At 35.0% G+C, this 27,338-nt stretch overlaps 1 protein-coding gene across 1 annotated transcript; it reads left to right on the top strand.

Annotated features, from left to right (window-relative positions):
* Window positions 1-1,177: 1,177 nt before the first annotated feature.
* Window positions 1,178-26,855, top strand: RpL37a (ribosomal protein L37a). The gene is made up of 4 exons (XM_089085891.1): window positions 1,178-1,285; window positions 8,370-8,505; window positions 14,493-14,577; window positions 26,702-26,855. The coding sequence occupies exons 1-4, from the start codon at window positions 1,178-1,180 to the stop codon at window positions 26,814-26,816; spliced, it is 444 nt and encodes a 147-aa protein (XP_088942017.1). The 3' UTR covers window positions 26,817-26,855.
* Window positions 26,856-27,338: the final 483 nt, after the last annotated feature.

The following is a 27,338-nucleotide window of genomic DNA, read 5'->3' as shown; positions in this document are numbered from 1 at the left end:
CACCTGTCACCTCTTTAGTTTGACTGATATTGAGTCTGATCAAATGCTGCAAAGTTGAGGTAGTTGTCTCATTTTTCCTCCACATTATTGGGGGGGGGGGGCAACCAATAATGTGGAGAAAAAATTATCATATCCCTTGCCCCTTGACTATGAGGATATGGACCTCTCTTCATAACTCTTTTGAAGGGTTATGAACATCCTTAAATTGCAGCTAGGAGCAATCTAAGGATTTTTCCTTGTAGAGCTCTAGAGTGATGACTAATTGTATTGAAGAATCACTGGTGACCAGGTGCTGCTCCGTCTTCAATAGCATCCCAATTAAATTTATACTCTTTAGGGGACCACTCAGCATCTAGCCTTCATTTAAAAACATCAACAGATTCAGCAGTAACTGTATTATTAGATAATTTGCTTCAATTGTTGGCAATACGTGTTGAGAAGAATTGAGTACAGACTCTAGATGTTGTAGACTGCTTGACAAGTTTCAGTTGATGATCTAGTTCTTGAATTGGTATTAACAGTAGGGAATAATGCTGGGAGAATGTTAGCCCTCAATAACTTGAAGGCTAAAATGGTATCCCCTCTATTTCTCCTGTATACAAGTGTAGGGAGATTCAAATTTAATAGTCTTACAGGATAGGAAAGCTCTTGCATGCCAGGTATCACTTTAGTGGCATGTCTCTGCACATCTTCAAGAACTTTTTTATCTTTTTTTAAAATAGGGAGAGGCAAGTGACATTCCAACTTCAAGCTTAGGATGCACAAGTTCCTTATAAAGAAGACTGATGACTTTAGAAGAATGAGTGAAGATGGTGCTTTTAATCAAACCCAAGGTTGAACTAGCCCCAGCAGCAGACCTCTTAGCATGTGTGCTGAATTTTAAATCATTGTCAATAGTGATGCCAAGATCTTGCTCATTGTTAACAGAGGAGAGTGGGTGGCCTAAGAAAAAATAAGAGTGGTATGGATTCTGTTTGCCAAAGTGAATGATATGGCGCTTGGCAACATTGAATTAAAGAAGCCAGGCCTCAGCCCATTGACCCAGCAGATGATTATTTTGTAGCAGGGCATGATCTTCACTGGACAAAGCTGGTCCAAGAAGCTTCAGGTCATCTGCATAAAGAGTTAAATTACTGCTGATTAATGGAAGGGGCATCATTGATGAAAATATTAAATAATGTATGATCCAAGACACTTCCCTGGGGAACTCTACTCAGAACACATGTTGAGGAAGAAAGAATACAATATCCAGAATCATCAAACAACTGAACACATTGGTTTTGCAGTATAGAAAATCAAGGATCCAGAGCAGGGATTTCTCTTTGAGCTTAACTGCACACAATTTAATTGCAAGTCAAATGTGACACACTTTGTCAAAAGCTTTAGAAAAGTCAAGCAGAATCATGTCAGCAGGAACCCCAATATCAAGCAACTTGGTGATATGATCATATGATTCAAAGAGATTAGTATGAACAGGTCTTCCAGAACAAAAGCCATATTTTGAGCTGTGCGAGATATGAGATGCTTCAAGATGTCTAATAACTGCAAAATCCATTATTCTTCCAAGAACCTTTACACCTGCTGATGTCATGCTGATGGGTTGATAATTTTCAGCAAGGTCCTTTCTAGCTTTTTTAAAAAATAGGAATAATATGTGCAGTTTTCCAATCCTGAGGTAGTCTAGAAAGATTCAATGATAATTTGAACAGCAGGGAAAGAGGTTGACATAAAACTATGATATATGTGTAGGAAGGTGTCTCAGAATTGGTTCCATATTGTGTGTACATCATATAAGGGAGGTGTAGGATATACAATACTGGGGTTGGACAAAAAAACAGAAGAGAAATATTGATTGAAAATTTCTACTTTCAGTTCAGGATCAGTAACTGATTTGCTATCATGCAGGATATCTGGGATTGTGCATCTGCTGCTTCATTTTTGAGTGGCATAATGCCAGAAAGATTTAGGGTTAACCTTAACTTCCTCTGCCAGTTTTTCCTCAGAACCTTCTTTTCAACACCTTTATTTGGTTTGTTGTTTGATTACAAAAGGATTTGAATACTAGATAATTTTCTGTGGTCTTATTTTTTCTATAGCGGTCCCATGCTGTGTGTTTTCTATTGATTAGCTTACTAATTTAATAGTTTAAAAGGTAAACTTTTTGCCTGTTTTATCAGAAAAATTCTGGTGCATGACTTTTCAATATTTAGAATTTCTGTTTTTACATTTGATCAACTCTCCTCAATATCATCAGTAATATGCTTTTTCCAGTTGACTTTGGCAACTTTTTCAGAGACTATTTTGTAGTTTACATACTTTTGTTGCTTAGAGGAAGGCTGAATGGTAGGTAGACATAACTAAATAACTATAATTACAACATGGTCACTGTTACCAATAGGTGTGGTTATAACATTCTTAATACGAAGTTCAGGGCTACTGAGTATAACCAGATCAAGAATGTTGGAGACTTGACCTTCCCTGAAACAAGTTAGTTGTGAAATTGTTTGACAGAGAGAAATATCAGCAAAGGCAGACAAAAAAGGAGAATCTCTATTACAAAAATCAGATCCATCAATCAATTGGATTTCAGGAAGATTAAAGTTCCCCATAACGACAAGATCATAGCTGGCAAAATTGGTCATCGTGAGACAACATGGCAGCCAAATTTGATTCTGAGTCCATAACACATGGAGCACTGGGGCTTCTTTAAACAACACCCACTACAATTGAAGTTCTTTGATTGTGTAATGTAATCCACACAAATTCAATTTCATCAGTATTCAGAGAATTGAATAAGACTAACATTTAGTCCATGTCTTAAATAAATTCACACTCCTTGGTGGTAAAGTGGGAACTCAGATTAGAAAATAAGTTGGTAATCATCAATTTTGATTTCATCAGGAGTTAAAACTGACAAGGTACTATTTGGTGAAACTTCTGTAATTGCAGCAACATCCACTCCTTCAGATTATATGTGAAAAGAAAGTTCAGAAAGCTTATTAGGGAGGCTATCAACATTGGAGCTAAGAAATCTCATTCTCTGAGAGGTAGGAATCAGCAAGGATGCAGGAACTAAAGGACTGGTAAGGTTGTTGGATACAGCACTATGAAACAACAAAGAAGAAACATCTGTTAAACAAGTTGTTGTTGAAGAAACAAGAGAAGTGTCAGCATCAGAAAGGGAACTATTATTATTGTGTTCACTACTTGACCATTGGGAGACAGAATTAGGTGATGCAAGTCCATAAACATTTAAAAAATTATTATTAGAGGTAGAAGGAGGCACGTACATTAGTGGGGCATTGTAGCAGTCTGGGGGATTGCTCCAAACTGGCAAGCTTTTTGAATGATAGCACCATTACAGATTATCAAATCTGCTTCTCCCTTAGCTTTTCTGCATTTCAGCTCCTCAACTAGAGCTTTGTGCTTTATGCAATCTTCCTGAGGACTTTCTCCATAAAAACTTACAGAGTATAGTACAGACAGTGATGGGACAGATGGAGGGACAGTGATGGAGGAACATTGCAACTCAGATTTTCCTTTTTTTGGGAATTGGAATCAGATCACCAATGCAGAACAAGGAAGGAACAATACCTGTAACAAATATGATTTGCATGAGAAGGTTGAGGTGATGCACCTGTACATAACTTCCATTAATGGTGTGTAGAGTGCTCACCTTGTCTACCTCACAACATGCTTTCTTTTTGAGTTGAGATATGGCTTTTTTTACAGCAACCCAAGTAACAACAAAATCAAGGTCAAGAGATTTGTTGACAAAGTTGTAAAGCTCATCACAAAATTGTTACCCTAAAACAGGATCAGGCTAAGAAAATTCATTTGAAAAATGGAATACCCATTCAGACAAACAAATTTCATTTGGGTCTGGCAAATTAAAGGAGATAGTATGAGGTAAGAGCTTCCATAGCAGGTGAATTCTTGATCTTCTTGGAATAAAGTGTTTGCATTTTAGACTAATGAAGGCCAAGTTCCTTAACAAAATATTTTTTTGATGCTTTTCTCAGTTCATTGACTGTTCCTTGATGGGGACATAGGCAATCTCTTTATAATATGTACCAAAACTTAGCCTGGTCACAAGCTTCAGACAGCACTAGATTTCCTGACCAACCAGTAATTTGGGTGCCAATATGGATTTTTAAGAGGAACTGCCCTGTAGTGCTCAAAAGAGCATGGCAGATTTCTGCAGAATAGATATCAAGAGTTAATCTAACTTCATTAATGTCTTTAATGGAAGACTTTTGCAGAAGATGAAATGGAACTTGGATCTTGTTAAGGATGCTATCAGAAGTTTCAAAATACTGGAAAATGTTGAATTGTGATAAGTATACCACTTATGCTGGTGAACAATATGAGCTTGTAACACTGGAATCAAAGAAGCTTCTTATTTAAAACTAGAAGCAATAGGAAGGTGTTCTGAAACTTGAAATTTAGAAAGTACCTGAACACAAAGTATATCAAGTTTATATGACACAATGTGGTCAAGGTTAGATGTGCCAGAGGAAGAATGAATGTAAGTAATCCCAGCAGATTTCTGTTGGACTTTAAAATCATCACCAAATATTCCATATAGTGAAGAAGCATGGATAAAAGCTGAAGACAAACTGCAATTAAAGTCACCTACAACAAACCCAGGATTTTCAGTTTAAGGACATCACAAAGGTATGAGCTAAGTTTACTAACTGTTAATGTGAAATCTCTCCAAATCTTCATCTTTGTAATCTGTGGGTAAATACACATTTATTACTATGCACTCTCCCACTTGCACAGCTAAAGACTATCACTAGAAAAGAAAACACTAGAATTAAGATTTGACCCAAATCAGGTGTTGACCCAAACCCAAAAAACATATCTAATATATCTCATGAATTTCCTATTTTTAAAAAATAGTGAGTTTTTTTGTACTGCCATCTTTCAGCAGGATGTTCCTAGAGCTGCAGTTTTGAACTTTTTTTCACCTCTGCACTTATATCTAAATAGAGGAAATAAATGTTTCAGCACATATTACTTTAAACTGGTAATTTCTTCCAATAAAAAAAAAATGTCAGAAAAGAAATTTGCACACTTAAACCTTTCAAACCTTGTAATAACGCTTCTGATGGCTATAACATTGAAAAAAAAAACACTTCTACTAATTTTTGCAACCAAGCAAAGTTGGACTTCAGCAAATAACATTTATGTTACATAAGTAGTAATACCACCAGAAGCTCTGCCTTTAGAAGAACAAAGCTTAGCTGGAACTGAAAAATTTTAAAGTTGGTACTAATGTCCAGTAAACCAAGGCTATGTTTAGTCAGGAAATGTTCTTGTAAACACAGAATATTATAATTCTGAAGTATATTCTCAAGAATAGGCCTTTTCTTAACAAGACCACCATTAATATTCCAAGATATCAGACTATGTGATGTTGGGGGTTGCTCAGTCATGACCTAGCAGAGTTCAGCTTCTGTTTAGCAATGGGACAATTTGCACTGTAGCATGTGTGACATCCAGTGCACTACATAGCACTAGTGCATGGATTGAATTTGCTGGACGTGTGGTCAGTTGCTCCACAGCAACCACATATGGCAGTGTTATTACAATTGGCTGCAAGATGACTTTCAGCATGACAAGAGAACCATCTTCTTGGCAAAAACTTGTATTCTTGACTTACTTGACTTCAGGCTCCTGCTGATGGTTTGGTGTAGAGAACGATGAGACTAGGCGCCTCCAGGTTGACCTATCGCTTGCCAGGATCGCAGCTTCTTCCACCGGGATGTGGGCTTGGGTGAGGAATTCATCGGCTTTGTCTTTTGACCTAGTGTGTGGGCATCCTCTGGGTCGTTTCCATCCATGTAGGGTGGGGTCTTCACTGTCTCAATAAAATTTGGAGCCCTTATTGATGCATTTATTGTGGGTTGCTTGCGTTTTATTTGGTCAACAATAGCTTCAGCATTATCTCTTAGACAAGTTTCCAGTCATCTTTGCTCTTACATAGTTCATTGATTTGAGAAGGATTTAAACACACCATATCAACAAAGGACTTACAAGTACTGGGGGTGTTGAGTGTGCCAATCAAGTTTTTGAGTACAACTGCATAAGATGGAGCCTCAAATTCCAATGCATTGAATTTTGAGGGCCAGGAAATATGTTTGTTATTGTTTGATTCAACTAAACAATTAATTCTCAGGCCTAGCTTGTTACTTTCACAGCCAGAGTAGCCACTACTATATTGCTTAAAGTGGGAACAGAGCACGAATTCTTAATAACGAATTTTGGCATTGGCTTCTTTTCTTTATCCTGAGCGTGCAACCATTTACAAATTTCTGTAACATTGTCTTCTCATTTCTGACAAACCTGCTTGTAAACTGTAACTTATTGTGCATCTTTTTTTTTTCACTGTAATCATGTTGTCTTTACTAAAGAAGCTTGTTGTTAGTACCAATAATTAACTCAATCTTTTCACCCTCTGTCATAGTAACAAAAACTTGTCTAACTGGATTTATCACCTGGTGATCAAAATCCAAATCACTATCAAAATCAGTCTAATATCCAAGCCAAAAGTCTGTTCATTTCACTAGGTAAAATAAGCTCATAAAAAAACTTGCCAAACAGCTTTTTAATATCCATAAAATAGTTATTTTTTTTGTTCATCTGCACTGAATGAAAGCTAGTTGAACAATGGCAAGCTTTCCTTGACAAGCTTTTTCCAGGCATTTAGAAAGTTTAGACACACTAATATATTGTTTCAGCTCTATATTTGTCTGTTGGGGGGGGGGTGATTAAGTGAAACAATGCAACTTTTGTCACTAAGATAAGTTTTTATTGCTTTAAAGTAGTTGTTGGAATCTTGGTACTATAACCATTTTCTACTGGCAAATATAAAGGAAAAGATGCCACACTTTAAAGTTTGCTTAAATGGCTAAAAAAAAATTGCAAACAATGTGATTAGTATATTTGTAAAAGTATATAAAAAATGCTTCAAGTAAGGCTTTCACATTCTACCTAGCTAAGTAATTAAAAAGCTAAAAATTCACCAAAAAGAACCCAATAGCCTAGTAGGTTTTTAATGGCCTCATAAAGCATATATCATAAAGAGTCTTTCTAAATTTAATACTACATCTAATATTTAAAATGATGAAATATAAGGAAAACCAACATCAGTTACCCATATTATTTATAATATAACAAAAATATAAGCTAGTGGAAACATCTAGGTTTAAGGGAAAACAACACAGAATAATTTGTATAACATGAAGTTCCTGTACATTTTAAAACAAGAATTTTGTTCACATAGTGTTCTCCAGATTGGTTTGTAGACAAGAATATTATCCTTATGCAAAATGAGAGAAGAAATCTGGCTTAGCCATGATAAATTTATTGTAGAGGCGGTTTGCTTTAGAAGCTACTTTGAGTGACCTTGAAGTTTCAGGGACACAATTCAAAACAATGTAAGAGGGGACAAAAACTTTTATGATGCAAAAAACAATGCAACTAAATTGCTACAGTACCAAACCCCCTGGAGTCAACACACCACACTGACCTATTCAAAGTTTTGCTCTTCACCTTCATATGAAGTTCTATTTATATTCATATGTATATATATACATATATATATATATATATATATATATATTCATTGTTTGCTATACATTGATTTTTTTTAGTTCTGACGTTTTTTTATTGCTTGAAATATTTTGGATTTTTTTTTTTTTTTTTTTTTTTTTTTTTTTTTTACTGCCAAGAGTAAGTGAGGGCATACAATTTTTTTTTTTTGGGTGGGGGGGGGTGTATTGCCTTTATTTTGTTCAGTAAGATGGGAAGTCAGAATCACCACTGACTGCTTTTATTTTGGTTTTAAACTAAATTTTGTCTTTTTGTCCACTTCTTCAATTTAACCTGTGTTGAATTTCTTTAATAGTTGGGTTTACTTGTCAATTACCCTTAAATTTACACAAAATCTTTGTTCTGATATGCCAAAAAAACTGTCATCAATGTAGATGATTAATTACAGAAGTTTGACTAATCAACGGACCAGGGGAATGGGTAATTTGTAAATAAGGGAGGGAGTTTAGAGTCTGGTTCTTTAAGTAAAATGTTAAAGGCTGCGTGCATGATGCATTCTGGAAAGGGACAAAGATTATTTTAACAAAATATAAAGCTGTTTGCTTGTCAAAAATATGGGGTTAAATTTTGATGTTCTAGAAGTCTTAGAAGATTTCATTTGGATCCTCATTATGATTTTATTACTATATTATCAGTATGATTTATTGTTCTTTAATTTCCTTGGTGTATAATATACCTACCTGGTGAAGAAGTATACCTGCATGGTGCCTGCTGATATGTTCCAATAATTACTTGGGCATTCTTTTTAGACCAAAGGTACATCCAGCTTTGGTAAAAGGCATAACAAAACCCACACTCTTTGCAGAAGATGTGGTAGATCAGCCTATCATATTCAGAAGTCAAGATGTGCCCAGTGTGGATACCCTGATGCAAAAAGGAGGAAGTGTATGTTGTTTAATGTTCTCTATTTGTTTTAGTATTATCTTTATTCTGATATTTTTATTTTAGAGTTAGATTGGCATACTGTTTAAAATGATGCTGTTTCATATGATTCTTATTACTTGGGTAAAAAGAACTGATTTCTGGATAATCTTTCATTAATTTGAAAGGTAAGCTGCTGAACTAGTTCAATGATACTTTCAAGAGTTTTTTGGCAAGGCTTTATCCATGATTTTATTTGGGAGGGGGGGTATATATTTTTTTCATAAAAAAATATGTTTGCATTCACATCCCTTTTTGTTTATAATATTTAGACAATTATTTGGGGGGAGGGTGTTTGAGCCCAATACCCTTTCCCCTGCTGGACAGAGGCTTGTCCTTGGGATTTGAGTTGAAACCTCCATTCACCTGGCTTTACTACTTTAATGTATTCAAGTTTTTTTTTTTTTTTTTTTTTTTTTTTTTTTTTTTTTTTTTTTTTTTTTTTTTAGTTCACTCCCTGATCCCAGCTTGTTGCAAAAGTGTCTACTTTACCTGCCTAACAAAATAGTCATGACAAATGACAATAAGTAAATGATCAATAGAAGAATTTTGTCATGTTTATTATTTCATTTGTGACTAATCTTGGGTATCCAAACTTTCTTTTACCTCATTAATATCTAATTACTAACAGTCTTATATTTGACTATTAGGATTTACTTTATCTTGTATCTTTAGAGATAAATAATTTCTGAGACTACAATAGCTATGCATGACAAAATAAGAAATGACAACAAGGTTGTCATGAAGAAAAACAAGGTAAATTACAGCTAGTGAAAAAAGAGAAGCTTATCCTTCTGGGACTACAATGGCTATGCATGACAAAAAAAATGACAAGGTTGTCATGAAGAAAAACAAGGTAAATTACAACTAGTGCTAAAAGAGAAGCTTGTTCTTCTGGGACTACAATGGCTATACATGACAAAAAAATGACAAGGTTGTCATGAAGAAAAACAAGGTAAATTACAACTAGTGAAAAAAAGAGGAGCTTGTCCTTCTGGGACTGCAATGGCTATACATGACAAAAAAAATGACAAGGTTGTCATGAAGAAAAACAAGGTAAATTACAACTAGTGAAAAAAGAGAAGCTTGTCCTTCTGGGACTACAATGGCTATACATGACAAAAAAAAATGACAAGGTTGTCATGAAGAAAAACAAGGTAAATTACAACTAGTGAAAAAAAGAGGAGCTTGTCCTTCTGGGACTACAATGGCTATACATGAAAAAAAAAATGACAAGGTTGTCATGAAGAAAAACAAGGTAAATTACAACTAGTGCAAAAAGAGAAGCTTGTCCTTCTGGGACTCCAATGGCTATACATGACAAAAAAAATGACAAGGTTGTCATGAAGAAAAACAAGGTAAATTACAACTAGTGAAAAAAGAGAAGCTTGTCCTTCTGGGACTACAATGGCTATACATTACAAAAAAAATGACAAGGTTGTCATGAAGAAAAACAAGGTAAATTACAACTAGTGAAAAAAGAGAAGCTTGTCCTTCTGGGACTCCAATGGATATACATGACAAAAAAAATGACAAGGTTGTCATGAAGAAAAACAAGGTAAATTACAACTAGTGCAAAAAGAGAAGCTTGTCCTTCTGGGACTTCAATGGCTATACATGACAAAAAAAATGACAAGGTTGTCATGAAGAAAAACAAGGTAAATTACAACTAGTGCAAAAAGAGAAGCTTGTCCTTCTGGGACTGCAATGGCTATACATGACAAAAAAAATGACAAGGTTGTCATGAAGAAAAACAAGGTAAATTACAACTAGTGCAAAAAGAGAAGCTTGTCCTTCTGGGACTGCAATGGCTATACATGACAAAAAAAATGACAAGGTTGTCATGAAGAAAAACAAGGTAAATTACAACTAGTGCAAAAGAGAAGCTTGTCCTTCTGGGACTGCAATGGCTATACATGACAAAAAAAATGACAAGGTTGTCATGAAGAAAAACAAGGTAAATTACAACTAGTGCAAAAAGAGAAGCTTGTCCTTCTGGGACTACAATGGCTATACATGACAAAAAAAATGACAAGTTTGTAATGAAGAAAAACAAGGTAATTTACAACTAGTTCAAAAAGAGAAGCTTGTCCTTCTGGGACTACAATGGATATACATGACAAAAAAAATGACAAGGTTGTCATGAAGAAAAACAAGGTAAATTACAACTAGTGCAAAAAGAGAAGCTTGTCCTTCTGGGAATGCAATGGCTATACATGACAAAAAAAATGACAAGGTTGTCATGAAGAAAAACAAGGTAAATTACAACTAGTGAAAAAAAGAGGAGCTTGTCCTTCTGGGACTACAATGGCTATACATGACAAAAAAAATGACAAGGTTGTCATGAAGAAAAACAAGGTAAATTACAACTAGTGAAAAAAAGAGGAGCTTGTCCTTCTGGGACTGCAATGGCTATACATGACAAAAAAAATGACAAGGTTGTCATGAAGAAAAACAAGGTAAATTACAACTAGTGCAAAAGAGAAGCTTATCCTTCTGGGACTACAATGGCTATGCATGACAAAAAAAATGACAAGGTTGTCATGAAGAAAAACAAGGTAAATTACATCTAGTGCAAAAAGAGAAGCTTGTCCTTCTGGGACTACAATGGCTATACATGACAAAAAAAATGACAAGGTTGTCATGAAGAAAAACAAGGTAAATTACAACTAGTGAAAAAAAGAGGAGCTTGTCCTTCTGGGACTACAATGGCTATACATGACAAAAAAAATGACAAGGTTGTCATGAAGAAAAACAAGGTAAATTACAACTAGTGAAAAAAAGAGGAGCTTGTCCTTCAATGTAAACTGTTAAAAGTATATCCAACAGTAGGGGTGCTTGTTCCAGGCACAGAAATTTTAGGGGTTTAAAATTTTAAATAAATAATCTTAAAACAGTTGCAACTATTTTGTAATTTTTAAATCTTACTTTCATTTAAATAAAGTAGAGGGTACAGTTGGCAATAAATATTAGCTAAAGTAAGAAAACTCAGATTTAGAACTTTTGTTTAATATATGAGAATTTGGCCTGGAAATTTTTGGGAGACAGGGGGGGGTGCTAAACAAGATATCCGCAGATGCAAGAGAGGCCAGAACTGCCACTGCCTGCACAAAGAGAACTGAACTCAAAATACATACCTTGATCAGCCAGCTTCTGGAATCAAAAGAGCTAATGCAAGACATATAATCATAACCAAGCCATCTCAAGATAAACAACTTGTAACCGCTCATAATAGTCAACTGCATTTCATATTGAGACAAAAAGAAAAGGGTTGAAAAGTCTTGACTGAAAAACATATTTAATGCCTATCAAAAGAAGAAGATAAAAGAACGCGGTTCTACCACTTTTCCATGCATTTTTAAACTGTAATAAAATTATATCAGGAAGAAGCAGTCAACAAAAATATATTATTGTTCTTTCGTTTCTCTCAATCTTCTAACAGCTGATCTAAGGGTTGCTGCTGCCGTTTTACTATATACCCGAGCACCTTCAGTACCAGTCTTCCTGCAGTTGAATGCCTAGTAGAAGATGAGAAAAGGTTAAATATTTTTGTTTAGTCTTCTGCTTAGCTGTCCTCAATGCAGGAAGAAGAATAAGAAAAGACATACACAAATTAGATTCCCAAATTGAAATTTGAATCTGCTATTCACCAGAAGGTTTTTTTATTCAGTTGTCTTTTTTGCTAAAGCATGATCTGGGGCTCTTCTATTTAGCTTTTGTTTTTAAGGTTCGTTTTTGTATATTGTCCTGTAGTTTTTTTTTTTTTTTTTTTTGTTTTTTTTTTTATTATTATTATTATTATTATTCCTGAACTAAGGACAGTTGGGTATAGGTCTTGGTCAAAATATTTTGCTTTTTCATTTTCGCCTCTGCTTTTTTCAGGGGCTGTGCTTTGCATCATTTCTCTTTATTGTCCTATGTTTTCTCATTATCTTTAGGGATTAATACAGAAAATCTGAGACAAAACTTATGCTTGTTTCTAGGGCAATATGCTTGTTTTACTTGTTTGTTGTGTTCAATTTACTCATAATAAACTGAAGTTGTTAGTACTTATGTTTTTTTTGCACTTATAATACAAAAAATTGATCATACTGTTCTGGAACACAAATAATAATGATTAATTGTCATTAATTATAATTGGCTTCTGGAATGCAGCCAAACATACTGTAGTTGACCATGGTTAGCTACTCAGCAGCTGGACTGTTGTTCCTCTGCAGAGAATGTGCCCTTCTAGATAATGAATCGAGGAGAAAAAGATGGCTATCAAAAAAGAACGTTTTCTTGTATTTTTGTATTTTGCTAGATATTTAATAGTAACCATGTTTAATGGTAACAGTCTGGTTAGAATAGAATTGTTAATATGTTAAATACGATGGCGTATAATTTTTTTCATATCTGAGAAATTTTACAGGGGAAAGGAAGGTAAAGAAATAGCTTTAAAAAAATCCCCTAGAGGATTGTTATTCACCAATTTTGCTTACAGAGATAAATTATATGTAGTTATATTTAATTGTATTGTATGTAGATAAATTATATATAGGGCTAAAGTTTTGTGAGTTAAGATGCAGATTATATAAAAATTTTCAGGGGAAAAGGTGGTGGGCTATGAAAAAAAAATACCAGTGAAGGATTAAACTTAGAAACCAACTGCAGATATTACCTAATGGCATATCCTAGACCATTATGCATGGGTTTCAAATGGGTGAGTGGGGTGTGTTGGAACTTCTCATGTTTGTATAGATGACAAGTTCCTGGAGCCAGTTTTTGTTAGAAATTTATATATATATATATATATATTGCTATATTTATTAGCTGTTTCTTCAACTTGAATAGAAGTTTAGGATCTTATTTCATCAACTTATAAAAATCTCAAAGTACTCTTGAAAAAGATCCAGGATTTTAATTGGGGGGGGGGGGTTTAACAAAAAAAAATTTTTTTGTATATTTGTTTTTTACGAGTCGGGCAGAGCTTTCAGAGGGGAGGCAGCCCTGGCCCTTACCTTGTGTTTGTTCTTTTGTCCCAGTGATCTTTGCTCCAACATTAAAAGACATATAATTGAATAATTTTGTTAAGTTTCAAAGCAGATTTATGTTTAAAGAATAAAATATACTTAAAGTTATGAATAGATAAATTAACAAAACCACATCCTATATAGTCAGGGAATTTATTGTTGGAACTTAATTAAGCCTTTTTGTATATTTAGTATTTTTTATATATCATAAATATTATGCATTTCTATATATTTAACGCTCATAGGATAATGAATTGAAACTCATTGGTGTCATTGAGTGAGTATATCAAATTTTATCACCAAAGATAAAATATATCGTTTTATAGTATATAAAGTTTATAATTAAAGTTTAAAAATTTAACTTTTAATCTACATTTATCAAGGACAATGTTGCTAGCGTTGTGTGTGGATGTTGAGGAGATGACAACTACCAAATTATGCGGAAAATTTTTACCGTAATTTTTTTTTTTTTTTTTTTTTTATCATCAGTAAGGACGGTGGGTAGGGAAATTTCACCAATATGAAAATGGGTCTGAGAAGCTCTCATCTCTTGAATTTTTTTTTTCAGGTTCCTTTATTATTCAAAAAAGCAAAGTGCAAGTTCAGTTGAGGTTTCGTTTTGAAACAAAGAGAAAACTCATATTCCTATCCTTTGGGTAGGCTGTACATTTTGACGTTTTTTGTGTTTTTATATATGCCTGCGGCCTAAAGGCAAGCGAATCTTTCTCATTGCAGATATTGCCCATCACTAGTTGGTTTCAATAAAAGGTGGCAAATTTATCTGCTATAAAGTGACAATTCTGTTTTATAGTAATTGAACTCGTTGTAAATTTAGTATGGTAAAATTGTAAATAATGTTGATTATAATTAATATCATTAATACTTAAAAAAAAATTAAAAGGTATTAGTTTTTTAATAATTTCGTGTCTTGATTTACAGATAACTGGAGTGAAAAAGCAAAGAGGAGGAAGGCCCAGGGAACTGGCAGACTTCGTCACATTCGCGAAATGTTGAGACGTGCCAGGTAAGATCTATATTTGTTATCTACTTATTTTTATTCTCCTTTTGATGGTATGTTGATAATTGAGCAATGTTCTGCGAAAAGTAAGCAAATATTATTTGAAATGAGGGAATTTTGTTTGAAGTGTCAGCTGTTTGAATTTTGTGTTGTATTTGGTACAGCTATTGAAATACTTGGATGTAAAACATATGTTTAAAATTATTACTCTTCTATTTGAAGAATTATTTTTTGGAGTATTTTCATCAAAAGATGCCTTGTATGGTATTTGTATTCGAAAAATGAAAGAATTGTCCCATCCCTTGATTTTCGTGAATTGACGCATGTGTTACATGGTATATTGCAGCACTGTCAAATAGTAATAAAAAGAAGTGAATAAACAAAAGTTTTAAACTAGCCAAAAATACGGTTAGTTACAACTTACAAGGTATTACGCAATGCTACCAAACAATTGGTACATATCCCAACTGCCGCAAGAACGTCTTGGGCAGTGCTGAAAGGCTATGATTAGGTTGATCTATAAATTTCTGATCGACTCGAAGAGGAAGTCGATGACCGTTTTTCTTCGTCTTCGTTTTCAAAAAGCGTCGGTTCCATCAGCTTTAATAAGTAGAAACGTCACTATGTCCTATTTCTCGCGGTCCTGTCGAAATTTGTGAACGCAATATTCAAGAAAACGAAAAAAAAGGTAAAAAAAAGACCTCATTTCAACGTGGCTAGTGATGGTGATTGTAAATTATTTGATTTTTTTCTTTGATGCCACACTGTATTTTTAGCTAATTCACACCTCTAAAGGTTTATTATTTATTTTCTTGGTCAATATTTTTGGCTGTTTTTAAGGAGTTCTCAGACTAGTTTTATTCAAAGAAATTACTAGCGGAGGTTTATCTGGTCTTGTGCACATTCTCGTTCCGGCTACACTGGTGTAGTGTTTGCTCCTTTTCCTGGTGTTATGCACATTCTCGTTCCGGGTATACTAGTGTATTGTTTGGTTCTTTTTATGGTGTTATGCACATTCTCGTTCCAGCTGTATTGGTGTATTGTTTGGTCCTTTATAATGTGCTAAAGAAATAAAGTAGAATTCGCTAACACCTTTGACTTTATCAAAGGAGTTTGACAGTATTCTGCTTAACATCCCTGCTCTGATATGTCTAGTAATCCCTTCAGGAATGAGTTGGTATTGACAGAAAATAATTATAACTTTATTTAAGTATGACGAAATTGAAAAGGCTTAAATTTGGATCTTTGGAATTCTTTTTTAGATTTTAAAATAAAACCCACCTCCACTCCTCTCAGTGACAAAAACTTTAGACGTCACCTACATTCCTTTTTAAAAAGATCAAATAGCAGCCGAACCAACACACTTCAAATCACCATATACTACATAAAAACGATCTAAGAAATGGAAATTGTCTTTCACGTAATAAAAGGCGACCTCTCGCCACAGGAAGCTCTTCTCATGGTACCCTTTCTTGCCATTTCAAATCTTCTCCAAATAGCGGCCCATTACTTTCCCACAGAAAGATCCCTTTATTCTCAAAAGGGGGAATAATGAAAAAAAATAATCACTTAACAATAAATAATCATCATCTTTGCAGTGTTTGAATAGGGGATTCAGGTGGAAGGTCAACAAAACGATACTTCTAAAAATATAAATGACTCCGTATTATCTTGAAGCGATATTATTTGTATTAGATTAATATAATTTATTATTTGTATATGTTACTGTAATTGATATTTTTGTACATATATATTGTCATTTGGCTCGTTACCTAGAATATGCTCTGTTGATTCTTCAGTGCTTTAAAAAAACAGTATCTGCGTTTGACAGAAAAGTGAAATATTGCATGATTTTCTCTTAACTTGCAAACAGTTATATAACGTCTAACTTATGTTTTGTTCTACTCGAGTGTTTGTGGAATGGGTTTATGCTGTGATAAGCCTTCTTTAGGGAATTTATTTGCTTTTTTATGGCAAATCTTTCAGTTTGTTGATTAGGGGCGTTCAAAGGTACGGAATGGGGGATGAGCTCATGATCTTACGCTTCTTCCTATATAAATCTTCTGCTTCTTTCTGTTTTAGTGAACATTATCAATCCCTCTCCTCTGTGCCTGTTTGAATTTCACCTTATATGTGAAGTCTTCATGAAATTTCTAAGAAACTCTAAATACCTTTTTGACCAAGAAACAGATTATAAATGGACATATTCTTAGCTTAGTTCCTAGTATACCACCAGATAGAATTCTCAGTCGGACAAATATATCTTTCAATTCAGATCCGAAACAGGCTCAAACCAGATGTTTTGACCTCAGTAAGGTGGCTATTTCGTCGAGCGACGTGAAATCCGGCTGTTGAAGCGAAATTCGGCAACTCTCAGAACCTGTGAAGCGAAATTCGGCAACTCTCAGAACCTGGCCTAAATTTATCCACATTCTTGTTTCAACTATATATATATATATATATATATTTGATCCTTTATAATGTGCTAAAAAGTAAGGTAGGATTTGCTAGCACCTTTGACTGTTTCCAGGGAGTTGACAGTATTCCACTTGACATTTGTTCAGGTGTGATGTCTTGGTTACTTCTTCCTTCTTGAGGTGCAGAGGGAGGCAATATATGCTTTCTTTTCAAGTAACATCAAGGCTCAAACATTTCTTCATCCTTTTTGCACTCACCCGTTCCTACCCGTTTTTGTGCTGGAAAGGACCCGTTAGGATGCCAGATAAATAAGATGATTGCGAGTTCCTTCAAGTTCTATCTTGGAAGGGGTGTTTTAAGCTATCTGTACAAACGCTGTGGTCTGAGGTGTGGTCTATAAGGTTAAGAGTTAAATAGATCCCAGTAAAGAAAAAAAAATGAAAATCTGAGCTTCCGAAATTTGATGCTATCAAATCGAATGCTTTTTGTTTAAAACAAAAATTCACAAAACTGTCAACACAGTGTCAAATCTGGACTTGGGACTGAACTTCGGTCCAAGCTAGCCTAAATTTATGCACGTTCTCGTTTCAGCATTACCGATGTATTAGTTGATCTTTTATATTATGCTAAAGAAAGAAAGCAGATCTCGCTAACACCTTTGACTGTTTCAAAGAAGTTTGACAGTAATCTGCTTAACATTTTTAAGTGCAATGTCTAGGTGACTTTTTTCCTATTGATAGGGGGAGGGAGATAGTGTATGCTTTTCAAGTTCCGCCAAGGTTTTTTTTTTTTTTTTTTTTTTTTTTTTTTTTTGTACTCACCCGTTCCAACCCATTTTGTGCAGGAAAGGACCCATTTGGGTGCCATGAATAAGATTTTTGTGAGTTCCTTCGTGTCCTATCTTGAAAGGGGTTTTTTGAGCTGTCTTCGCTATAGCTTGTGGTCGGTAGTTTTGAGGAATATGTTCTCACAACCCGATGCTTTCAAGTTAAATCAGTTTCATCCAAATAAAAAACCTAGACTAAAATCTAGTACCAAAATTGATTAGATGACGCAACTTCGTATTTGTCATGATGCAAACAAAGTAAAATTCTATAAAGTCTTCAATATCAAACTAATTCAGGCTAAAATAAAATTACATGACATAATTACGTTCATATTTGGGAATTGTAAAACTTTACAAAAATGGGAACGAAACTGTCCATGTCTCGAAAGCATAGGGCGACCAGCAGTAATTTGAAGCAGGTGTTGCCGCTTGGTGAAGGGGTCTAGATATAAGAGAAGAATGTTCCATCGATTAGGGTGATTCAAACGAGATGATCCAAGCTTTTTGTAGAGATTCCGACGGCGGTCAAATAAGTAAACGGCAGATAATGAACTCAAAGCTCCTTTTATTCAATCAAGTAAATTCTTAACAATTAGTCAGAATCAGGGGATGCCATACTGGGCAACAAAACTCTAGGGAGGGGGCGTAAAAAATATATTTAGTTATAGAGGAGGGTGAGGAAACGACCATGTACCTTGGAAGACCTTTCAGTGAATGAAGTTCCAGATTTCCTCTACCTTTGTTTTGGAGCAACACTGTAACTTCTATAGGTTTCCAGGGCTATGTAGATACGAAGGAGGGATGGGGAAAGGACCCTGTACCTTAAAAGAACTTTCTATAGATTAAAGTCAAGAGTTTGTTTTGGAGCAACACTCCAACTTCTATAGGTTTCCAGGGCTATGCAGATACGAAGGAGGGATGGGGAAAGGACCCCGCACCTTAAAAGAACTTTCTATAGATTAAAGTCCAGAGTTTCTTTTGGAGCAACACTGCAACTTCTATAGGTTTACAGGGCTATGTAGATACGAAGGAGGGATGGGGAAAGGACCCCATACCATAAAAGAACTTTCTATAGATTAAGGTTCAGAGTTTGTTTTGGAGCTACACTGCTGTTTTGCAGTGTTTCCCATCTTTTTTATCCATAGCCACAGTGCTCTGTAGATCCCTGTTGTGGTGCTGCGCTGCTTCTTTTCGTCAGTCGGGTAGCAAATGGTCGTATCTCCATAATGTAAGTTTTCAGAAGAGCAAACAAAAAACCTCACATATTTCCCTCTGATAGCTGTAAAACAAAAACAAACTGATGTGTATTGATTTTATATATGAACTCGTTTTTGTTTTATGGTTATCGAAGGGGAAATAAAAAAAAAGTTGTGATATTTTTCATTTGTCCTTCTGAAGATTCATAATAATGAAGATAAGACCTTTTGATACATGACTGACGTTTTGTAGGTGTTCCTTTCTTGATCCGCAGCCAAAGTTGCTTCTATTTATGTTGTTTTTTGTTTGCGTCATCAGAGACCTTTTGCTTGGACGGAGTAAAAAATAAAAATTGAAAACATTTTTTGGAGAATAAAGGTGGTGAAATGGAGAAGAAAGGTGCATCTTAAATTCGTAAAATGGCAATGAAACTGTCTTAGCTTTAAAAGCTCCTCATTCAATATTGAAGACAAAACCTTGCCAGGTAAATTTTTCGCAGTTCATATTATTGATTTACGAATAAAGTAAACATACCACTCGATGCCAGTTTTTATGCTCTTTTCAAATATAATAATCATTTTTGTCGGAAATGAACTTTACCCCCATTCCTATGTATACGAATTCAGGGCATATATTTGCACATTGGGGGGAGGGGGTGGTAAATTTTAGACTTACCTCTCACTTACATCAGACATAAAATATACACACACGCACACACACACATCCAATGTGCAAATATATACCCTGAATTGGTATACATAGGAATGGGGGTAAAATTCATTTCCGACAAAAATGATTATTATATTTGGAAAGAGCATAATACAGTTTCATCTTGTTTAGCTAAGACAGTTTCATCTTGTTTCTGTCATTATATCGAGTAGGGTGGACATCTCATTGCCATTTTACGAATTTAAGATGTACTTTTCTTCTCCATTTCAAAAATGGCACCGAGTGGTATGTTTACTTTATTCGTAAGTCAATAATACTAACTGCGAAAAATTTACCCCTTACCAAATTTCCCCATCTGAAGATGCTTCTTTCATTGGCGACGTGAAATCTGCCTGTGGAAGCGAACTTCGATCCTTGTCATAAGCCTGCCCAAATGTATGCACATTCTCGTTTCAACATTACCGATGTATTAGTTGATCTTATATATTGTGCTAAAGAAAGAAAGTAGAATTCGCTAACACCTTTGACTGTTTCAAAGGAGTTTGACAGTAATCTGCTTGACATTTTTACAAGTGTAATGTCTAGGTAACTTATTTCGTATCGAGGGGGGTGTATGGTTTTCAAGGGAAACCAAGGGTTAAATATGATATCAACCTTTTTGCACTCACCCGTTCCTACCCGCTCTTTGTGCGGGAAAGGACCCGTTAGGGTGCCAGATAAATAAGATAGTTGCGAGTTCCTTCAAGTTCTATCTTGAAAGGGGTGTTTTAAGCTATCTTCACAAATACTGTGGCTTAAGGGCTGGTCTAAAGAAGTAAGTATTAGAGAAGATTCAGTTCAAAGGCTTCAAAATCTGATGCTATGCAATTAGGAAAATAAAAGTTATTCCTCACTAAGGAGCATAAAGAAGAAACGAAACTGTTTTAGCTCCAAAAATAAATTTTTCGGGATCGTGTGTTAATGGGTTTGTATAAAACATGAAATAGTCTCTCCAAGATCTCTAAGCAAGTTATTTATCCATTGTAGATCTCTAAGAAATTGTTCTAGAAATGTCAGTATGAAAACCCAAAATTTCAATTTGAAAATGGCTAATAACTAGTCTGAAATAAATCCAACTGCATTCTGAGTCATAGGTGGTGGAAAAGGAAGGGGTTTTTGAGATTCCTGTCATTATTACCAGAAGTACAATTTAAAAGAGGGCTAATATCTAGAATGAAATCCAACTGTAAGCTGATTCATAAGTAGGTAAAAAAGGGGGGTTTTCTAGTATTATGTCATTTTTACCAGAAGATCAATTAAAAAAGAGATAATCGCTATAACTGAAATAAATACAGCTGCAATCTGAGTCACTTGTGGGCTGAGAAGAAGTGGTTTTCTAGAATCTTTATTTTTACCAGAAGCTGTTGTCGTATCTCAACCAATCTTCATGAGACGTAAAATCTCGTATTCCAAGTTTTGTGTTTAGGCTCTACAGGCTCAAACTAACTTCTGTGGAGTAGGAGAAAATGGGGTGCTATCATTTCGGCGAACCGTCTCAAGCACAAGTTTATATAATGGTTTAGAAACAAATTTCGGCTATATATTTGCACATCAGGGGAGTGGTGGTAAAGCATAGCATATATTTAGTACGTAACCTAACCTCGGTACCTTCCCCCCCCCCCTAAACCCCAAAAAACTAAAGTTTCAAGATTTTCGATATTATGACGGATTTTGTACTGCTCCAGACAGTTGGACGTTATGACGCCTTCCCGGGGAAAAGGGAATTTTGTAATCGTGGCATCTAGCAAAATGAGCTCAAAGTTTCACTTTTAAAGGAACAAGACTCCATTAAAGAATCAGATGAATTAGATAGTTGCGAGTTCCTTTGAAGAAACGAAACTGAACTGTCTAAGTTTTGAAGTTTCTTTGGTTCGGATTCGAAACACAAGAAAACGAAATATCTTCCCATATGAAGATGGTATTTTCGTCGGGCGACGTGAAATACGTCGTGTAAGATAAGATTCAACCCCTGTCAAAATAAAATGTATTATTGGATTAGTGTATTAGTACTTATGTATTAGGCCTAGTGGATCTTATATTGTGCTAAAGAAAAAAAAAGAATTCGCTAATACCTTCGACAGTTTCAAAGAAGTTTGGTGGTAATCTTTTTAGCATTTGTACAAGTGTAACGTATGGGTAATTCTTTCCTCTCGAGAGGGGGGGAGAAGGCAGTATATACTTTGCAAGGGACACCAAGGGTTTTTTTTCGTTTTGCACTCACCCGTTCCTACCTGCTTTTTGTGCGGGAAAGGACCCGTTAGGGTGCTAGATAAATAAGGTAGTTGCGAGTTCCTTCGAGTTTTATCTTGAAAGGGGTCTTTTAAGCTATCTTTACAAAATATTGCTTGAGGTCTGTTCTAAAGGTGTAAGTATAAGAGAAAATTTGCTCAAAATCTGAAATTCCAAAATTAGGAAAACATATTTCTTCCTTACTAAGTATTGTAGAGAAAAAAAAACCGTGTTAGCTCCAAAAAAAAACTTCTAGGGGTCGTGTAATGTTGTTTCCGTGTAGAACAAGGAATTTCCTCTCCAATATTCTGGGCAAAATTCTTTAACCCATCTTTAAGAACTCATTTTATAAATCTCAGCCTGAAAACTGAAAATTTCAGTTGAAAAGTGCTAATAATTAGACTGTGAGACTCAGCTACAATTTGGGTGAAAAGGAAAGGGGTTTCTAGAATCTTGCCACTTTTACCAGAACGTGTTACCGCATCTCAACCAACCTTAATGAAATTATTTGAAAAAAACTACGTTTTCTAAAGAGTTAAAGAGGCTGAGTTACAAGGTCGAACCTTAAAACGTACAGGGATTAGGAGGCACAGTTGGGGGGCGGCCGCCCCCCAAACCCCCGCATTAGCAGCCATTAAATAAAAAAAAAAAATTTTAAAACTGAAAGTAAGGAGCGACATTAAATCTTAAAACGAACAGAAATTATTCCGTATATGAAAGAGGCTGTGCCCTCCTCAACGCCTCGCTCTTTACGCTAAAGTTTGACTCTCACAACTCTTTTTTTAAACAATTTTTTTTAAACAATTATTTATTATTGCTTGACTAACTGTTAGATGATTGTGTATTATTCTTTTCTTTCTTGACAGGGTGTTTTAAGGGTCGACCTTGTAACTCAGCCTCTTTAACTCTTTAGAAAACATAATTTTTTTCAAATAATTTAAAAAAGAAACTGAGTTGTTTTTTTTTAATTTAAATTCAGTATATAAAAAATTTGATATAATGGTGAATCGAACTCGGGTTTTCCGCCTGACAGCCAGGAATCTCACCACTACACTAAAGAGACATAACTGAAATTGTTTTTTAGTAATGTAATGAATCTTTTTGACGCAAGCAAAACTTGATATTTGGTTTTTGGAAAACAGGGAAGGAGTGACCAGATTGAGCTGAAATTTCGAGGATAAGCTTCCAGGCCCTAGGAAAGATTATCCTCCAAATTTCAGCCCGATCAGACCACGTTAAAGGGGGGTTGTGGTCGGAAAAATTAACATGGGCTAATATAGGACAAGAAGGTTTTTCGTAAATGTAAATTCGGGGGATAATTTTTTCGGTCTGAAAATATCAAAAGGCCCTAACAGGTCGAATTCTGCTTCAAATGAGTCCTCATTCAACCGGTTTCGTTGCCAACTGTGGCCTGTAGGCGTGGCTAAGAAAAAAAAAAGAAATGATGAATTTTAAGTGGCTATATTTGGTTTTTTGAAAACAGGGAAGGAGTTATCGGATTGAGCTGAAATTTCGAATATAAGCTCCTGGGCCCTAGGAAAGCTTAACCTCTAAATTTCAGCCCAATCGGACAACGTTAAAGGGGGGCTGTGGTGGGAGGGTCCAAACTTCCGGCCCAGTTTACCCCATGAAGATAAAGTCGGAGGAGGATGAAATTTTGCAAGTTTCTTAGTTTGAGCTTGGGCTACAAAATGCGATTACCGCCGTCTCTCTGCGACCTCTAGGACCTGAAATCACTTAACATTGTGGTGGGTCGCCTCTTTATAGAGGCACAAGTGTGCCTCCTTGATATGAAATCTAATATCCCAGTTTCACGCTTAAGATCTTTGCGCTCCATCCAATTTCTATAGAATAAAAGGGAATTTGGGAAACCGCGACATGTACCAGGATGATTTATCATACTTGAGCAAATAATCTTGTTTAAACTGAGTGCTGTTTTGTGTGTCTTTTCAATGTCTGACCTGGGGGGGGGGGTAGTAAATTTGGGTTATCATTTTAACCAAAATTGGCTAGAATGAAAATCCTATTTTTCCTTTTGGTGATAGCATATCCAATTCGTATTCTTCGAAGGACAGAGGGAGGGGGTGCACTAAAATGTTGTCACCGTAATGACTTCGAAAAAATGGTTGTTGAGCTTCAACTAAAGTAGGTAAGTAGTAAGAGCTAGCGTTTCATTTGCGCCGTTTGGGATTCAGGGTTGTGTGATTGTTATCAGGGAGGGGCTTCTTAATACATCAAAGGAAAGTTCGTTGCCAACCAAACGTGATTTGATGCTAGAGGAATTCTGCTTTGGTTTATTTGGAGTCCGGGCCAATATATATATATATATATATATATATATATATATATATATATTCAAGATAGGGGGTTATAATAAAAACCGTGATTTTTAGACAATTGGAAAAAGAATAGCCTAGGCTTTTTGATGGCCTTTGTATCATTTAGATGACAGTTTGGCCCTTGGCAATAGGTTACATCATTTTGATGGGAATTTTGCGGATATTTCCTTTCTACTTTATTAAAAAAAAGATAAGACCATGTTTCTTGTTGTGGTAACTACAGTATATGCTCGGATACTCATAATGTTTGGTGCATTAGTCGATGAGTGCATCGCTATATATATATATATATATATATATATATATATATATATATATATATATATATATATATATATATATATCCATCTTCTTTAAGATTTGCAAACAAGTAAAATATTTAATCGAGAAGTAAGGATTTATTGAATTCATGGGCAAAAACATGATCTCTAATTCCCATCCGATTTATGTAGAAAAACACCCATTTTAATTTAAAGAAATAAACAATAAAAGAGAATGTGCAGGCTTGTTTTGACGGAATATTTTAATCGATTTTGAATTTTTATTAAATAAAAAAAACAAGTTTTTTTAACTGAAAGTAAGGAACGACGTTAAAACATAAAACGAACAGAAATTATTCCGTATATGAAAGGGGCTGTCCCCTCCTCAACGCATCGCTCTTTACGCTAAAGTTTTTAATTGTTTAAAAAAAAATAGTTGTGAGAAAGTCAAACTTTAGCGTAAAGAGCGAGGCGTTGAGGAGGGGACAGCCCCTTTCATATACGGAATAATTTCTGTTCGTCTTAAGTTTTAACGTTGCTCATTGCTGTCAGTTAAAAAAAACTTGTTTTTTTTATTTAATTTTTGAATGTTTTTGAATTAATGCAGGTTTTGATTTTGGCTCACCGTACATGAATAATTAAAAAAAAATTGAATATTTATCTTACTTTTATTTGGTTAAATGGCTTTCTCGAAACCTGTTTAATTTTATTTACGAACGTTTTTATTAGTAATAAATATACGTAACTTACGAATTAACTTACGTAACGAACCTCTATATTCTTATATTTTTTAATACGTATATTAGAAGGTTCGCTCTCTAGTCAATACCTTGCTCTTTAAGCTAAAGATCGAATTTTGTTCCAATTCTTTAAAAATTACCCCTTAATCACAAAAGCTGTTAATTAGAATAAATAGCTCTTATGAAAGTACTAATTAATTTTTGGCTTAAAGAGCGAGGTATTGACTAGGGGATGAACCCAATCATATACATAATGTTTTCTGTCGTTTTAAGTTTTGATGTTGTTCCTTACTTTCAGTTAAAAAACTTGTTTTTATATATATATATATATAATTTCTAATCTTTATTTAAATAATGCTGGGAAATCCGGCGCCCCCTTCATAGCAATGTCCCTTCTCCCATGAAAACTCCCTTCATGGTAAGATTCTCCCACGTAACCCCTGACCCACGCCCCCCCCCCACTACCAGAAAAAATCCCCTCTGAAAACTTCTGTATATTTCCCAATAACCAATACTATAAAACATTGGGCAAAGTTCATAACTTTCAGCCCTCCCCCCAGGGACTTTGGGGGATTAAGTCATCCTAAAAGAAATAGTTATCATATTTTCGACCATGTTGAACAAAATGGCTATCTCAAAATTTTGATCGGGTGACTGGGAAAAAATGAGCGTGGGAGGAGGCCTAGTTGCCCTCCATTTTTTGGTCACTTAACAAGGGCACTAGAACTTTTAATTTACTTTCGAATGAACCCTCCTACGATATCTAGGACCATTGGGTCGATAAGACCACCCCTGGGGGAAAAAACAAACAAATAAACACGCATCCGTGATCTTTCTTCTGGCAAAAAATGCAAAATTCCACATTTTTGTAGATAGGAGCTTGAAACCTCCGCAGTAGGATTCTCTGATACGCTGAATATGATGGTGTGATTTTCATTATGGTTCTATAACTTTTAGAGGGTCTTTCCCCTTTTTTTCGAAAATCAGCCAAATTTTCTCAGGCGCTTAACTTTTGATAGGTAGGACTAAACTTGATGAAACTTATATATTTGAAATTAGCATTAAAATCTGATTCTTTTGATGTATCAATTGGGATCAAAATTCCGTTTTCTACAGTTTCGGTTACTATTGAGCCGGGTCGCTCCTTACTTACAGTTCGTTACCACGAACTGTTGGATTTTTCAGAAAGAAAAGCCATATCGCGGTTTCTTTTTATTTTACAGAAAGGCCATAATACTTTATGTTCCTCCTGCTCTTTTGTTGCAGTTTCCTTGCTTTTGAATAGTTATTATTGCGCTACTGGTATCACAGCAGTTCCAGTTTTCTTAAGCCCGCCCCCTCAACAAAAAAATAGTTCTTTTGTCTCTAAATATGTCAATTTTTCAATTGTTTTTATTTTAATATTTTTTTCAGAGCTGGTTTCAAGGAAGGTCCACGTGTCACCCGTGAAGAAAAACAAGCCAGGATTGCCAAGAAAGCGGCACGAGTGGCAAAGAAACAAGAAAAGGCTGTAACTCAGGCTTCATAGACTGTTTTGCCTTTTTGCAAATAAAAAAAAGTGACTGAATTTCTTCAAAATTTTGAATCATTGATAGGTTATGTATTATGACTTCAAAGGCTGGAAGGAATTGGGAGTTGCTTTTAGGCGAGAGGTGGGAAGTTATCTCTGCTTTTGAATCTTTTTTCGTTTAATCTGTCATAAGAATGAACCCTAAAACAAGATTTACGCAATTGACAGGTTTATCTAGATTATTCCCCTCTCCCTATTTCTTCACCATCATAAGCCATGGCAAAAGTTTTTGAATATAGCTTTATTCTGTAAGAAAGTGATTCTTTCCTAGAAAAGTTTCTATTTTTAATTTTTTCAAGAAACGTAATCTGCGATCGATTCGTTAAATCCGGCTTTATGAATTGTGTCACTATGGTCCAACTCCTAATCTTTATTAATGTTATTGTAGTCCCTCTCCATTTTACGTAAAGTTCTTCTTAAGACATTTGGTGAATGTAACCTTAAAGGAACAAAAACTATACAAAAGGACTCAATTGGTGA

This window comes from Artemia sp. Qi Xiang Cuo, chromosome 3 (assembly GCF_049724085.1).
Source record: "Artemia sp. Qi Xiang Cuo chromosome 3, ASM4972408v1, whole genome shotgun sequence".
NCBI lineage: Eukaryota > Metazoa > Arthropoda > Branchiopoda > Anostraca > Artemiidae > Artemia > Artemia sp. Qi Xiang Cuo.
The sequence above is the reverse complement of the archived record's forward strand: the minus strand, read 5'-3'. Positions and strand labels throughout refer to the sequence as shown.

Excerpts from the sequence above, each read along its gene's own strand:
- RpL37a (XM_089085891.1), top strand. The coding sequence starts at position 1,178 with ATGTATGATCCAAGACACTTCCCTGGGGAACTCTACTCAGAACACATG. Across the intron at positions 1,286-8,369 it reads CTGAACACATTGGTTTTGCA|ACCAAAGGTACATCCAGCTT; the intron begins GTATAGAAAATC and ends CATTCTTTTTAG. Across the intron at positions 8,506-14,492 it reads TGATGCAAAAAGGAGGAAGT|ATAACTGGAGTGAAAAAGCA; the intron begins GTATGTTGTTTA and ends CTTGATTTACAG.